At 35.8% G+C, this 14,071-nt stretch overlaps 2 protein-coding genes across 2 annotated transcripts; both read right to left on the bottom strand.

Annotated features, from left to right (window-relative positions):
• Positions 1-4,446: 4,446 nt before the first annotated feature.
• LOC137934857 (mediator of RNA polymerase II transcription subunit 31-like) lies at positions 4,447-7,857 on the bottom strand. The gene is made up of 7 exons (XM_068779408.1): positions 7,529-7,857; positions 7,045-7,132; positions 6,755-6,852; positions 5,808-5,904; positions 5,600-5,678; positions 4,983-5,245; positions 4,447-4,872 (listed from the first exon to the last, which is right to left on the bottom strand). The coding sequence occupies exons 2-7, from the start codon at positions 7,089-7,091 to the stop codon at positions 4,866-4,868; spliced, it is 591 nt and encodes a 196-aa protein (XP_068635509.1). The 5' UTR covers positions 7,092-7,132; positions 7,529-7,857; the 3' UTR covers positions 4,447-4,865.
• Positions 7,858-12,180: 4,323 nt separating this feature from the next.
• On the bottom strand, positions 12,181-12,810 carry LOC137934371 (germin-like protein 9-3). The gene has a single exon (XM_068778657.1). It carries the CDS (start codon positions 12,808-12,810, stop codon positions 12,181-12,183), a length of 630 nt encoding a protein of 209 aa, XP_068634758.1.
• Positions 12,811-14,071: the final 1,261 nt, after the last annotated feature.

Genomic DNA, 14,071 nt, shown 5'->3' with positions numbered 1-14,071 from the left:
TTTTACTGGTGAATGGAGTCTTGTCATTTAGTTCAGGGTAAAATTTTCCCATATTTGTTTTGTAAAAGTTGGTTTTTATGTCTTTTTTATTCCCAACTTGTGGGGAGAAAGTAGAAGAAGAAGTACGAGAAAGATGTATTTTATTCTACATGTTGTGGTAATTTTTTATGTGACAAAATATCCAAGCAAGTGAGAGAATATAAGATGAAGAATTGACATCTATGACAAAAAAAAATCGTAATGAAGATTGAAGACTGTTGAATTTATGGAAAAGATAAATATTTCATTGAATTATTGTAATCAGAGTAGATGAACCTCTATTTATAACAGAGGAAGGTAATAGAGTCCAATTACAATTAAACTATTTTTGTCTCAGTTACACCCAAACTCTAACACTTAAAGATAAGTCCTAGCATAATTAAATAACCCAATATAAATAGAAGACTAACATGAATAAAACACCTTTAAACTGAAACTCTTCTGTGAAACCTCCTTCCATAATAATTGTGGCTTTGTAAGACTTCTTCTTGTGTAAGGCTTCTTATTGTGTAAGACTCATAATGCCACCTAACATGATCATGGTGAGTCCCACCAGCTTGTGTGATCATGGTGGGTCCATATCTTATGGGTTTGGGCCCATCTTCCAACAAATACCAAGATTTTTTTTGTTTTTTTTTGTTTTTGCTAGAAGAAGTTACAAACTCTAGCTTGGGGGGGAGTGTTGAAAAATAAATATGAAAGAGTTGCATGACTCTGATGGAAATGTGTCTCATGGAAGAGGAAAGTTTAGTATTTCTAGATTTTTATTTTGTTGGTTAATTGTTATAGGATTTATCTTTAAGCAGTAGTTTACTTTGATTATGATTAGGAATTCTATTTTGGGTGTAACTAGGACTTGGATAGTTTAATTTCATTATGATTTATGTCTTTCCTCTATTATAAATAGAGTCCCAATATACTCGAATTAAACAAGTCAATAAACTATTTCTGTTTTCAAAACTTCAACAACTTCATTACCACTTGGTAAAAATGTTATGAGTTTTTTATTGGAGTTTACAGTAAAGCACAATCCAGATGGGTTTGTTGCTCGACTGAAAGCTTGGTTAATTGCTAAAGGGTTTACTTAAACATATGGCATTGACTATGAAGAAACATTTTCTCCGATTGTCAAACTTAACTCTAAAAGACTCCTTTTTCTCTCTTGCTACAAATTCTTGTTGGTTTCTTCGTTAACTAGATGTGAAGAATGTCTTCATTAATAGTGATCTCCATAAAGAGGTTTACATGTTTCAACCACTTGGTTTTGTGGTTGAGGGGGAGAAGGTGTGTAGACTTAACAAATCAATTTATGGCCTTAAGCTATCTCCTTGGGCATGGTTTGACAAATTTAGTAAAGTCGTGTGTGGCTTTGGTTTTAAGAGGTGTGAAATAGATCATTCTATGTTTGTTAGACATGCTAATAATGGTGTTATTCTTTTGGCTATTTATGTGGACTAAATTATTCTCATTGGGAGTGATCAAAGTGGTATTCACCAAGTAAAGGAAGGTTTGTCCAAAGTTTTTCAAGCTAAAAATATTAGATTCTTGGATTTGAGGTGTTATAATCTCAACATTGAATTGGTTTACCTCTGTTGGAAGATATAGATGACAACCATTTTATACGAGAAGATCATATACATCATTTGCAGCAAGCTGGGAATTCATGATGTTCTCTCACCCCCAGCTTGAGGGGGAGTGTTGGAAGATGGGCTCAAACCCACATGACAAAGAAAGGGCCACATTTTCAAGTGTGTTGGAAAATGGGCCCAAGCCCATAAGATATGGATCCACTATCATCACACGAGCAAGTGCGACCCACCATCATCACATGAGGTGGCATTATGAGTCTTACACAAGAAGTCCTACAGAGCCACAATTATTATGGAACAAAATCTCACAAAAGAGTCTCTATTTAAACGTGTTTTAGTTATGTTAGTCTTGTATTTATATTGGGTTATTTAATTATGTTGGAACTCATCTTTAAGTGTTAGAGTTTCGGTGTAATTGGGACAGAGGTAGTTTAATTGTAATTGGACTCTACTACCTTCCTTTATTATAAATAGAGATTCATGTACTCTGATTAAACAAGTCAATGAAGTATACTATTTTTCACAAATTCAACAACCTCTAAGGAAGTATGTGTTAGACTTACTTGAAGAAATATGAATGCTTGGTTGTAAGCTTCTTAACTCCTACGGATCTTGAATGCCAAATTGTGTGTGAAATCTGAAAATAAGGTTGATGTTGGGAAGTCGCCAAAGCTGATTTGTAAGTTGATTTTTTGATAGTTACTAGACCATGCATTTCTTTGGTTATGAGTGTTATCTTCCAATTCATGCATAAACCTCAACACTTTCATTTGCAAACTCTTGAAAGGATATTGAGGTATTTGAAAAAAAATCCAAGGCAAGCATTACTGTATAAGAGTCTTGAGATTATATGGTTGAAAAATTTGTAAATATAGATTGGGTAGGTTCTCTCTACACTCAACTACATCTCGATTTCTTCTTCTTTACTATTCAATTACAATTGTCAATGAAGTATACTCTTTTCCATAAATTCAGCTAGTTCAACTGCCAAACTGATTGCCCCAGATGAGTTGACTAGGTTATACACATTGGAGAAATTTTCTGTGTGTGTGAAAGGGGTAAGGGGAGGGGGAGGGGAGTAGAGGGATCCATTGCCTTCTCCTTTGTATAAGAATATAGGGAGTAGGTTCGAATTTGGGTCATACCCTCTTATGTTTAGGTCCTATGCAATAAATTTCCAATGAACTGAATCGGATTTGAACCCCTTTTTACTAAGATAAAGTATGTACAAGCCAAGCCAAGAACAAGATTTGGTTTCTATACTAGTTAAAATAATGCAATTGAAACATAAAATCTTTTTACACAAGGATGAACAATTGAAGTTATACTAATAATAAGATAAAATAAACTAATGATAAATATAAAGTAATGTATATTTATTATTATAAAAATGTTTATAAATTTTATTTTAAAAACAACTTAATAGAATAAAAATGTATATAATAATATAATAATATTATAATAATATTATAATATTATATTCTACCATCCACAATAGGTTTAGTATCAGATTGGACTAGAGTCAGGACTTGGCGTTTGTTTATTACATTTCTTTGACCTTTAAACCACAGCTTCCGTGTCAAATTACTCATATCAACTTTCAATACTAACCAAAGTTTTAACTGAACCTCTTGTTGGGGGTGGGATGGATTTAGTCCAACGGGATTTTTCAACAAGAAATATACCCCAAACTAATCGTACAAGCACATACTCAATCAAACAGTCACAATTAATATTATAGTTTTTTTATTAGTTTACAACTTAAATTCAGGTTGCTAATCCACTCTCAAGGTGTCTCCACACCTTGGAGTTCAATCTACTGAGTAAAAAGCAAAAAAACACTTGCAAATCAAATGGCTTGTGTTACATGAATTCCCCCAAAGGGGTTACACAAGCCTAGAGACTTAAAGGCTACACAAACTTTTATAGCAGCACTTAGCCACAAAGGCCTTAGGCTAAGCTTAAGACTAGGTACATGACCCCACTCCAGCAACCACACAACTCTGCCACAAAGGCCTTTTAGCTTGAGCTCTAGGCTACATAAAGCCTAGTACCAATTGGGTACAAAACCCAAATACCACAGACAGCTACATCCAGCCTCGTTAACAAAGGCCTTACAAATAATTTGGGTATGTAGCCAAGGGTTTTGCATAAAGCTCATCTGATACAAATAATAAGGTAGACTTGCTTTTACAATCTCAAACTCACTAAATGCCTCTTGAATAGGCAAATACAACAATGAAACTCAAAAACAACACTATGCAATAGTAGATTTGCAAATATAAACTTGATAAAGATTTGTTGAATATATAAAAGTCAAATAACTCAAGTTCACTAGAAAATGAAGAAAGAACAATCAAAGATTTGAAAATACCAGTTCTTAGCTCAACAAATACAGCTCAATGGAATAAGAGGTTTTGACACATTTAATCTTAGAAATTCTTGCAGGACTATTTACAAATAGTTTATCAATTAGAGAATACAAGTTCCAGCTCAAAATATAAGCTAAAATAATCATAGATAAGGGTAGAACACCTGGGTCGGGGTAGAGACTTTTGTTTATCTTGGAGATCATGTATGGAGATAATGTAGACGATGTAGATAACGACATGTCATGATTTATCCTTAGAGATCATGATCCTCCCCGATCGTGTGGATCATGTACAAGATAAAAATGTGAATTGACGATATGCTTTACAAGATCAAAGTTTGGGGCCGCAAACACTCGGTAAAATGTGGCTTTTGGTGCATACCAAATAAAAGAAAATAGCACAAAATACAAGGAGCTCAGACGCAACAAATCTGCCCAAGGAACAAACCGATTAATTATCTCTGGCCAAAACGTGGATACGTGATCTCTGGACATGATTAAGCAAGAGTAACATTTTGCATGTTACAAAGTAGACAGAAAACAGGCTCAGGCATTGCTTGTAAACAATCACATTCAAATGTAAAATGTGGCTGTTGGTGAGTACCATAGAAAAAGAAAATTACACAAACATAAGGGGCTCAATCAGTTGCCACTCTGCTCATAGAACAAACCAATTGGTTGCTCTTGTAAGAGAGGTCTCAGAAGAAGCATTACTCTTATCTCTGCCTTCCAACAAAGAAAATAAGGTAAACAACTGAATATTCGGTCCCAACATTGTGGTGGTCAGCTCATGCAGTTTTTAAGTGTTGCTGCTCATGTAGAGTTACCACCGCAAAACCAGTTAAATATGAAAAAGATGGGAAATATTACCAGCTGCATCCATGTACAAAATGTTAGTTATGATATGGCCCCACCAGACTTCCACTTGTTTCCTGAAATATCAAGCATATTTTAAAAGGATTAAAAAAGAAAAAGATAATTACTTTCTTTTTCTTCGATCTCCACTGGCCATTCTCATGTCAGACTTTGGAAGAGAGGAACCAGGTGGTGCACCATACTGCATTGGAGAATGCACTGGAGGTGCAGCTGCAGGAAGTGGAGGAGTTGTAGCCGGCACCGGTGCAGGAGGTACCACTGGAACTGGGGGAGCAGAAATGGGCTCAGGAAGCGGACGTGGTAGGATGTGCTTCAAACGGTTATTCCTGTAGTTCTTCCAAAAGAAAAACTGTTGACGATGGGCCAACTCCTAGGCATACAAAAAAAAACACAAAAATTTATTTCCATTGAGAACCAAGACATAACAATCCAAAATATAATAGCAAGCAACAGAAATGACATATACACAAATTGAGTGAACCTCGAACATTATAAATCAAGGTGCAAGCATGAGTAAACTGAGATTCCAGAGGAGGCAGATCAGGTGGGGGTTGGACTCACCCCTTCAATTGGGGAGTCCCTTACTCACACCCAGTCCTGTTACTGGATTCGTGACTACCCGAACCGAATCGGGCAACCTGACCTTTGTTTTCAGGTGCCCGGGTCAGTACCTTGACTCCAGGTTGAAGAATCATGGGTTCAAGAACAAGTTTCAAAGTCTGACCTTGCTGCCTGGATGTGCCATCGCATTGCGAAAATTTGCATTTTGGAGAAGTTCAAGAAAGAATAAGCAATGTGGATACCTGCAATACAGCATGGTAAAAGAAGTCTAAAACAAACAGAAAATCTTAATAACAGGAAACATAAATATCGATACATCTCTGCAGACCAAAATCTGCAGTATAACAATCACTGTTTCAGAAATAGCTTACATTATGAATTTTATGTATTCAGGTTGCTGCCAGTATTGAAGGTATTTCAAGTAACCAATGAAAGCTTCATCTTCAAAATAACGGTTCTGAGCCAAATCTGGAAAGAACAAAAAGGAACAATAAGTAAAAAAAAAACACAACAAATATGAACCTAAGTTGATTATTGTAGGACAAAAGACACTTGACAGTCAAATGAAAAATCAATATATGGAGCAAAAACAACTCCACAGAGTCTTTTTCTCCTGGTTAAAATGTGGAAAAGAAATGCATAGAGAAATGAAGATATTAAAAATGTATGCAGCATCAGCATCTTGAGATATTACTGAGCAATATTACATCAGACATTAAATAATGATGAGCACAAAGTAAAGGCAGGCACCTTAACATATTTCAATCTGCAGTAGCACAACCTTTCTGTAGATACAAGTCCATTGAACATTCTTTCTGGTAACCCATCATTCCCCCAATGTGTTTTGCAACAAGATGTACTACTAATCTAGCAGCTCTTCTTACAGACAATGAATTCGCTCATTAATCAACCAAACAGTACATCCAGATAATTCTGGTTGAACTCAATGTGAAGTTACCCATGTTCTAGTAGTGCATCTCAAATTTTCTTATGATACAATCAGCAGTATTCAGTCTAATCATAAGAAAAAATTTATCCTAGAAACACATTACCCAATTTCTAGAACTTCAAAATACTTCATCAATATCTGAAGATCTAAAGTTGTTGTCATCAAAGTTGGATTGTTGGTTTGTGACCTAAGACCTGTCTCACAATATCAGGTCATTGGTAGATTTCTTTTCATTCATCAATGGCTCAACTTGGGTCAAGGATCAAGTAAAATTTCCACTCCATCAATGGTTCCCACCAATTTCCCTTGCTAGTTTGAGCCACAGTAAGCAATAAAAGAAGACAAGTGAGTCGGTCATATTGAACTTACAGTGGATGTACGTTGGATTAGAAAGGCACTGAACAAACTCCAGTTCAAGCAAAAATCTCTGACGGCCATCGTCTGGGTCCTTGTAGATGTTCTTAGGCCTGCAGCCATAGACAAATCAACAATACGTCACATTAATTGCCTACAGAGGACATACTTTAACATGAAGAATGATACTGAAACGATGCTGGTGGGAACTCTTTCACAAAATCTGGAAGCCATACACCACAACACAATCAAAATACTAAAAGATTCAAAATTGTGAATTTAAAGAACCAAGTAGAGATACTTGCATGGATGGAGATTGACTTGCGTCATCATTTCCTTTGTTGGCATCCATCACCCTCTAACTTTCCCTCAGTGTCGCCAGCTTTCGACTATCTGAGAGCAAAATAATAAACATGAAAAGGCATCAGAAGGAAAGAAGAGGTCCACCGATAGGCTTTGAAGCTCAGATAAATTTTGAACAACCACAAATTCATCCGGAGAAAAAATGCACGCGGCAAGGATGAATCTAGCAACAGATACATGCGCCACAGAACTACTCTGGCCCAAATAATGCACATAAATAACACCAACACCAATATCAAAATAACAAATCTATAAAATGAATAAAATTGCTAAATTTTATGCTGACCGCTACATAAGTTATTAAAGCAATAAAAAATTAGCGCATCTAGGTTACCCTACGTGATAAAAAAAATCTAAAATAACCAGGCATCATAGCTAAATCAGCAAATAAAAGGAAAATAACATAGATAAAATCCTTATATGTACCCAATTCTTCTAGTCTTTTGATCTGAAAAGGTGGCTCAATGTCTGTCCGCCGGACAGCGGCTAGTCTCATGTGGCAAGAGACAAATAAAAAATAAAAAAGATGACTCCTTAAGATTCAGGCGTATTAGAGTTCAAAGAAGTCAAATTTTAGGGTTTGGCGAATGGATGTGGTCGAAGACGAGATAATCACACACAGACTGTCCGAAGGCAGAGCGGTTTTCGTAACTAACAGGGTATCGAGTTTCTTGATTGCTGAGAGGGAAGTGAAAAGTTGAGCTCCTCTCTAAACCTACTGTCTGACAGAGAAGAGTACTCTTTTTGAGTGCTGATCGTAGTCGTCAATGTTGATAGACCCGAGAACCCAGTTTAACCGGGTTAGATAACCCAGTTTTCAGCTACAAGCCAGAAGCTGGCCCAGTATATGGTGTCTTTCTAGACCACCTATGGGTAACGATGATTAAAGCGAAACCAGTGATATAATCAGTGTGAACTTAGCAGAAAAAATGACTCACCATTCACCTCTCAACATGCAGAAGAACTGGATTTTTTTCATTTAATGCTACTTTTAGTATTCTGTAGCTACCCGATTACCTTGTTCATTTCTTCGTCCGAAGATAATAACTTGTAATCTGAGTACATGAACCCCTATTTATAATAGAAAAAAATAATATAATCCAATTACAGTTAAAGTACCCTTAGTTCAATTACACCTAAAGACTAATACTTAAAGATAGGTCTTAATATAATTAAACGATTTAACATAACTAAAACACTTTTAAACTAAGACTCTTCTGTGAGACCACCTTTTGTGAGATTCTTGTTAGACTTTACCATATTAATTATGGTTTTGAGAGACTTCTTACTGTGAGAGACATGTAAAAGTTTTCCTATCTTCTCTTCAACACTAGAGTTTATAACTTTAGCTTACAATGAACAAGATTTTTGGTCTTCAATTTTCTTTGCCAAAAAAAAAATTTTATAGATACAAAAACTTCATCTTTTGTGCTCTCACTTTATTAAATATTTTGGTCACATAAAAATTATTATAACATGTAGAACAAGATTTTTTTTCTTATTTTTTTTCTTCTATTTCTCCCCCTCAAGTTGGGGATAATAAAGGCACAAAGACCCAACTGGGACATAACACAATATGGGAAAAAAAAATCACTCCTAGCTATATGAAAAAGCTCCATATACCAGTCAAAATGGTCATAGTCTCAAACACACTCCGCTCAATTTTAAAGGCGGAAAACTAGCCCAACTATAGGGCTTAAAAAAAGAGACTACTCACTTTTTAAGGGTAGCTCAAACACAACCTTTTGGGTAAATAATAAAAGACTTGACTCTACTTGGATGTTGGGGACACTCCTATACTTTCTAGGTAGTGGGTCTAGGCATTGCTTTGAAATGATAAAAACACAAGATGATAAATTGAAAAAATACTTGAGGAAAACAACTTTAACCGGAAGGAGGTGACTATGCAACACTCAAACTTCCAAAGTGACCTTTTTTTTTTTTTTTTTGGAAAACTAAGGGAGACTATAATGGTAATACTAAATAAACTTGACCAAGTATGACTTTTTTCGGGTGATCACATTTTTTTGGAGCTAACCATACAAAAGATATACAACCAAGTAACAAAAACACAAAACTTGAAACAACTTTAATACAAGATATCCTGACATTGTTTGAGATCAAGACAACAACGAGATTCTTCTTCAAGCACCGCCTTTAAAACAAACTCAACAACCTCAAGAAGTGTCATTAAGGAGATCCCCCAGGGAAAGGAGAAATGTGGTTCCAAATGATTATATCATATTTCTCCAAGAACATGAGGATGGTGTCGGATTGACAAAAGATGACCCGATTAAATTCTGTCAAGCCTTGTGCAGTTCTAACTCTCAAAAGTGGATTGATGTCAAGAAGGATGAAATAAAGTCTATGAATGACAATGACATTTGGGATCTCATCGAGTTGCCTATAGGTGCGAAGCCCATTGGTTGTAAATGGATATTTAAAACCAAGAGGGATTCGAATGGCAATATCTAGAGATATAAGGCCCATCTAATTGCTAAAGGTTTTACTCAAAGGAAAGACATAGACTATAAAGAGACTTTCTCTCTGGTATCTTCGAAAGACTCTTTTAGAACAATAATGGCATTAATGACTCACTTAGATCTAGAGCTACATCAGATGGATGTCAAAACTGTGTTTCTCAATGGAGACATTGACGAAACAATTTATATGGTACAACCAGAAAACTTTCTATCTGGTGATCCAAAGTCTATGGTCTGTAAATTGAAGAAATTCATCTAAGGTCTCAAACAGGTTTCCCCTCAATGGTATCATGAGTTCCATCAAGTCATCACCCTGTATGGTTTTGAGGTGCATATAGTTGATGACTATGTATATCATAAGTCTAGTAGGAGTAAATATATCTTCCTGATATTATATGTCGATGACATTCTACTCGCTAGTAGCGATATAGGCTTACTGCACGAAACCAAGAAATTTCTTACAAAGAAATTCAATATGAAAGATCTTGGTGATGTCTCTTTTGTATTAGGTATACAGATACTTAAAGATCGTTCTCAAGGTATCCATAGGTTATCGCAAAAGAGCTATATTGGTAAGGTTTTGAGCAGATTCGGCATGAAAGATAGTAAACCAGGAGACACACCCGCCGCTAAAGGAGACAAGTTTAGTCTCAAATAGTGCCCTAATAATGATCTTGAAAGAAAAGATCCAGAAAATTCCCTATGCCTTAGTAGTAGGGAGTCTAATGTACGCTCAAGTTTGTACTCGTCCCGACATAGCATTTATAGTAGGAATATTGGGCAGATATTTGAGTGATTCAGATATGCAACATTGGAAAGCAACCAAATGCGTTATGCATTATTTGAGGAGAACAAAAGACTACATGCTCACTTATCGAAGATTAGACAGTTTAGTGATCATTGGGTTCTCTGACTCCGAATTTGCTGGATGCCAAGATAGCAAGCGCTCCACATCAGACTACATCTTTATGTTGGATGATGGAGGTATCTCATGGAAGTATACTAAGCAGACTCTCATAGCTTCTTCAACGATGACTACACACGAAATATGGTTGTAAAAGTTTGTGACTAGGTTGCGAGTGGTAAATGGTATTGACATACCATTAAAGATTTAATGTGACAATAATTTGGCGGTACTTTATTGCAACAACAACAGGAGTTCAACGAAGTTGAAGTTTATTGACATCAAGTTTCTAGTTGTTAAGGAGAGAGTTCAGGATAGGCAGGTTTCTATAGAACATATAGGGACGGACTCTATGCTAGCAGACCCATTAACCAAGGGCTTAATGCCTAAGGTCATTCATGAGCACACTGCTCATATGGGCGCTATTTTTTAAGATACCTTGGTTTAGGGGGAGTCATTTTTGTACTATATGTTTGCTTTAGACATTGAGTTATTCGAATTTTTTACGTAATAAAATTGATTGCTTATGATTCTATTTTTGAACTTGCTTGTGTTTTTTTATGCGCAATGTTTGGATTGTATTAAGGACTTTGGAAAGATCTCATTAAAGACTAAAGGACCAGTTGGAAATAGGCATATTCGAGATTACATTGCATGTAATTTCTATGATACTCATCCATATTTGATCTATGTCATTGAGAGTATTAGTATGGTGATCATCGTGGTTTAGTCACGACTGTATTATGATGAAAATCGCAGTGGTTCCATTATTAATATATAAGATGGTACCATTATTGATAGTATACAGATGTGCACCTAAAGAATTTGTGATATAATTGTTTCAAGAATGATATGTAACCCAAATGGGAAATTGTTAGGAAACTATGTTTCCTATTCTAATTTGGGCAACATATTTATTATTCAATTATATTAATTATTTAATGGAATTGGCTAAAATTAAGTGATCTAATTTTGTTAAACCCATTAAGGAATATGGGCCATGAATATGGCCTAATTGAGTAGATACCATAAGGAATTATGGGAACCTTATATAAGAAGACATATTATGGTTATGGTCCCCAAGAGACTAAATCACACACAATTTCCCTTTTCCCCATCCAGAAGAGAAACGAAGGTTACATTGAGGAATACGGAAATTTAATTGAGGAAGATCACAAAACCAATTATTCGTTCGTATCGATTACCGCTAAATTCCACAACAATAGGTGACCCGAATCCTAATATCCTAGCATGATGTAAATTCTAGATTAGAATTTAAAATTATAATTTTCTAACATGTAATCCCAACTCTCCCGATCAAATGTTTTTTCTAGGTAAATCTGATCTATTTTCCAGTTCTGCACAAAAGAAAAATCCGCACAACGACAGGATTTGTAATCTAAAAATGGCTTTCTGTCATGTCGTCACCATTATCCAATAAGTTTTGCAGATGATTTAGACTCATATGAACAGTCGAGAATAACGGCTTACCACTAATAGTCTCTAAGTTTTCAACGCAAAAATAATAAACCAAAACAAAACAAGGCTTTTATGCCGAGAGACGGAAAGATCTTTGAACCAATTATTACATCACAGGAAGGGTGCATACACCAAACAAGATAAAACGTTCAAACGGAATGAAATGACGACGAATAGACACCGGCCATGAAAATGTTCCTTCCCAGTGGGATCTAGTTTGCCGCAACGATCTTTGCAATGGTTTTCTTGTCGGTCTTAAACGCTTTTGCCAACACCTCAGCGTCTATTCCACTTCCAAAGAGATTAGTAGGCAAAGATATTGTCCCGGCACTCGCACCTCCGAACATGCCAATTGCTAACGCAGGGTTCTCACCGTCAGTGTTCAGCTGGTAATGAACAAGGCCCTTGGGGAAGATGAAGAGATCGGGAGCTCGAAGGGTTTGCACGAAGAGCTTGTTTGAGGAGTCGATGAGCCCGACTTCCAGAGTACCTTGCAACACCATTAAAAGCTCAGACGCTCTGGGATGACTGTGGGGAGGATTGATGCCAGCAGGAGGGTAGAGTAGAGTAGCCACTGAGACACCCTGCCCATCAAGAGCTGGGAACTCCTTTTTGGTTGCTTTGGTTATAAGGACTGTAGCTTTTCCCGTCAAATTAGCTTTCCTGAGATTTCTGAACCCAGTGAAAGTAAAGAAGCTCCTGGTTATATCGGCCGGGTTGAGCGAAGGAGGGACGAGGAAATCCGAGAGAATGTCAGGGTCACCGGCATGCACAACAACTGAGGTTGCCATGAACGTGGCTGCCAAAAGAAGTGGGCAGAGATTGCAGGTCCTCCTTTCCATTGTGTCTGTCAGTGAAGCTGGGGATGGAAGCAAAGAGAGTTGAGTAATAAACTCCTAATCCCGCTCAAACACCTGTGTATGCAGAATATATAGAAGAAACATTCCGGCTCATCATTTGGCCGGCCGGCTTTGACAAAACAAAATAAAAAATCGATAGAAATGCGATTTCATTGTCGCCTAATCGATTGCTACTAAGGAAGATCGTCTTTTTTTGTTATGGCGTATGCGATGAAATGCGATTTGTCTATCAATTTACAACTGTAAAGGAAGGTATACCTTGAGATTGTCATCGCCTCTGCTACGAACTGCGATTTTTCTTTTTCCTCACGTCTCAACATAAGACTAAATCAAGGTCGTTTATTCATGAATTGTCATAATTTAGTCTCATACTCAGACACGGCTGAGAAACCCATGCATTAAAAATGAAAGTGCTTTACGTTGTCTAAGAAGGAATGCATATACGTTAGGGAAAACACATTTGGATTAGTTTTGTACAGTTTGATGTGGCTAAATAGTAGGGAATGTGAAAATCTAAGGCCATCCATAATTACAATTCACAAGAAGGAACTAAAGATATATCCTTTGCATTCATGACACATCCATGTAATAAATCTGAGATCGAATTGATCGGTAGAACCGAGTACAACATCCACTACAAGAAAATGGACTTTTACCTACAAAATTTTCGCTTGAGGAAATCCAAAAATCACTTGGATAAATTCTCCCTGTGAAAAATTCACTAGCGTATTTCCACTGGTAGAATTTCTACCAACGAATTTGAAATTTGTTAGCATAGAGTTTAAACCTCTACCAGCAAATTTTAAAATTCCTTGTCGATTCTTTGCTAGCGAATTTGGAAATTTAGTGACATAGATGATTGGGTCAATTAAAACCTAAGATATAACAATAAATTGATTATTAAATAAAGATAATAATTAATTTTCTTTACTATGGTATTAACCATAGAAGATTTATACATATAATATTTACTATTGTTGTCTATAACATACTTTATGAGTAATGTATTTATAAATGATATTAAATTAAAAAAAATCATTATTATCAATTAAATTTTAATTTCATTTCAACTAAATTTATTCAAAAAACTAGTAGTTAATATTGTTTACCATAGATATTAGTTAATTGAACTTAATGGCAGTTAACAAAGTTTATTCTAAAACAAGTGTTAACTAAATAAAGTTTAGTAAATTCATATTAATAGAATAAATTATTCAATTCAATAATGTAAATGATAATTATT

Source organism: Aristolochia californica, unplaced genomic scaffold, assembly GCF_029961685.1.
Source record: "Aristolochia californica isolate CCGP_79_NKW_82.1479 unplaced genomic scaffold, dmAriCali1.0.hap1 SCAF_6, whole genome shotgun sequence".
In the NCBI taxonomy this organism is placed as follows: Eukaryota; Viridiplantae; Streptophyta; class Magnoliopsida; order Piperales; family Aristolochiaceae; genus Aristolochia; species Aristolochia californica.
Note: the sequence above shows the minus strand (reverse complement) of the source record. Positions and strands in the feature narration are given on the sequence as shown.

What these genes read in the sequence shown, in the direction of transcription:
- LOC137934857 (XM_068779408.1), bottom strand. Translation starts at nt 7,091, where the DNA reads ATGGATGCCAACAAAGGAAATGATGACGCAAGTCAATCTCCATCCAT. An exon ending in GCAAGTCAATCTCCATCCAT is followed by an intron (nt 6,853 to 7,044) that starts GCAAGTATCTCT and finishes CTATGGCTGCAG; the next exon opens with GCCTAAGAACATCTACAAGG. An exon ending in TAATCCAACGTACATCCACT is followed by an intron (nt 5,905 to 6,754) that starts GTAAGTTCAATA and finishes TGTTCTTTCCAG; the next exon opens with ATTTGGCTCAGAACCGTTAT.
- LOC137934371 (XM_068778657.1), bottom strand. Translation starts at nt 12,810, where the DNA reads ATGGAAAGGAGGACCTGCAATCTCTGCCCACTTCTTTTGGCAGCCACG.